Source organism: Frankliniella occidentalis, unplaced genomic scaffold, assembly GCF_000697945.3.
Source record: "Frankliniella occidentalis isolate FOCC.00 unplaced genomic scaffold, Focc_3.1 Scaffold233, whole genome shotgun sequence".
NCBI lineage: Eukaryota > Metazoa > Arthropoda > Insecta > Thysanoptera > Thripidae > Frankliniella > Frankliniella occidentalis.
In genome coordinates, this window is record NW_026267359.1 from 85,185 (window position 1) to 86,348 (window position 1,164).

Sequence of the window (1,164 nt, forward strand, 5' to 3'; positions counted from 1 at the left end):
TAACTATCGATTAATTTTCAACTTTCCTAAGTTTTGCAATGTTGCAAAGTTTTAAAAATTTTGCGTTTTTTAATTTTCTTTTGTAATACGGCAACTCTACTGTTGATCCAACGCGAGAATTAACTACAATTTTGTCCAGACATCAGCAGGATTAGCACTGATGGCGTCATTGTCGGCCCCGTTTACCTCGATGACGTAGTCGTGCGGGTCGCAAGTGTCGAAGAGGCGTCGGAAGGCGAACTTGGTGACGTTGCCGACGCGCGTGTGTCGGAACTCCTTGCAGTCCTGGACGGCGTCCGCGCGCAGCCGCCCGTCCTCGCCGGCCCAGGCGTCGTGCAGCTGCGCGCGGCCGCGCCAGTCCTCCCAGAGCACGCAGTGGTCGGCGGGGGCGGGCTCGCCGTAGTCGGAGAAGCCGAGCGCGAACCAGGCCCGCGGCGGCAGCGTGGCGTGCACCTCGACGAGCAGGGCCTGGCGCTCGTAGTCCAGCCGCCAGTAGAGCGTGCACGAGCCGGTCGCGTCCAGCGGCACGGAGAACACCTAAAGGGCAGAGGGCTCGCTCGCTTTTCTGCCGCTCCCTCGACCCGCAGTGTGGCGGCACGCGGGCTTTCAAAGCGCATCGAGGAATCGCGTCCAGAAAGTACGCCCGTCTTTGTCGTCTTCATTCGGCAAAGTGGCTACCGCGAGCTCGCCGCCTGCGAACCTCGCGGTAGGCCAACCCGCAGTGCACGCATGCGCTGCAGGCGAGATGTTGCCTACCCAACAGGCGCCATAAGAGCTCGAATGATCTGAAGGTCGAACTGGGCCGTTTCGCGATGGCGAACGGCGACGGGTGTACTTTCTGGCCGATCCTCCTCCTCCTCATCCCACACTCACCTGGCCCTGGTCCGCCGCCGCAGCGGGGAGGGCGAGCAGCGCCCAGGCGGCGCACAGGGCCCACAGCGGGCGGCCCGGCGGGTGCATGGCGCGGGCCTGGAGTGTCCTGGAGGTCACCCTGGAGGTCGCCCTGGCGGCGCTCAGCCTGGCTCCAGGAGGGGCTGCTCAGAGGGTGTCATCTGTGCCGCGCTGCTGGGGAGACTGAAAGGGGGTCGGCCCTCCTCCGGCAGCCGAGTCCTCCGGCCCGCCGGGGTGAGTCGTGGCGGGGAGCGGAGGAGGGGGGAGAGGGGG

At 64.5% G+C, this 1,164-nt stretch overlaps 1 protein-coding gene across 1 annotated transcript; it reads right to left on the reverse strand.

The window, feature by feature from the left end:
- Positions 1–123: 123 nt before the first annotated feature.
- LOC127750681 (dopamine beta-hydroxylase-like) lies at positions 124–1,090 on the reverse strand. The gene is made up of 2 exons (XM_052272952.1): positions 874–1,090; positions 124–537 (listed from the first exon to the last, which is right to left on the reverse strand). Exons 1-2 carry the CDS (start codon positions 958–960, stop codon positions 124–126), a joined length of 501 nt encoding a protein of 166 aa, XP_052128912.1. The 5' UTR covers positions 961–1,090.
- Positions 1,091–1,164: the final 74 nt, after the last annotated feature.

Coding starts and splice junctions, on each gene's coding strand:
- LOC127750681 (XM_052272952.1), bottom strand. CDS start 960: ATGCACCCGCCGGGCCGCCCGCTGTGGGCCCTGTGCGCCGCCTGGGCG. Junction 538..873: donor CGGCGGCGGACCAGGGCCAG/GTGAGTGTGGGA, acceptor TCTGCCCTTTAG/GTGTTCTCCGTGCCGCTGGA.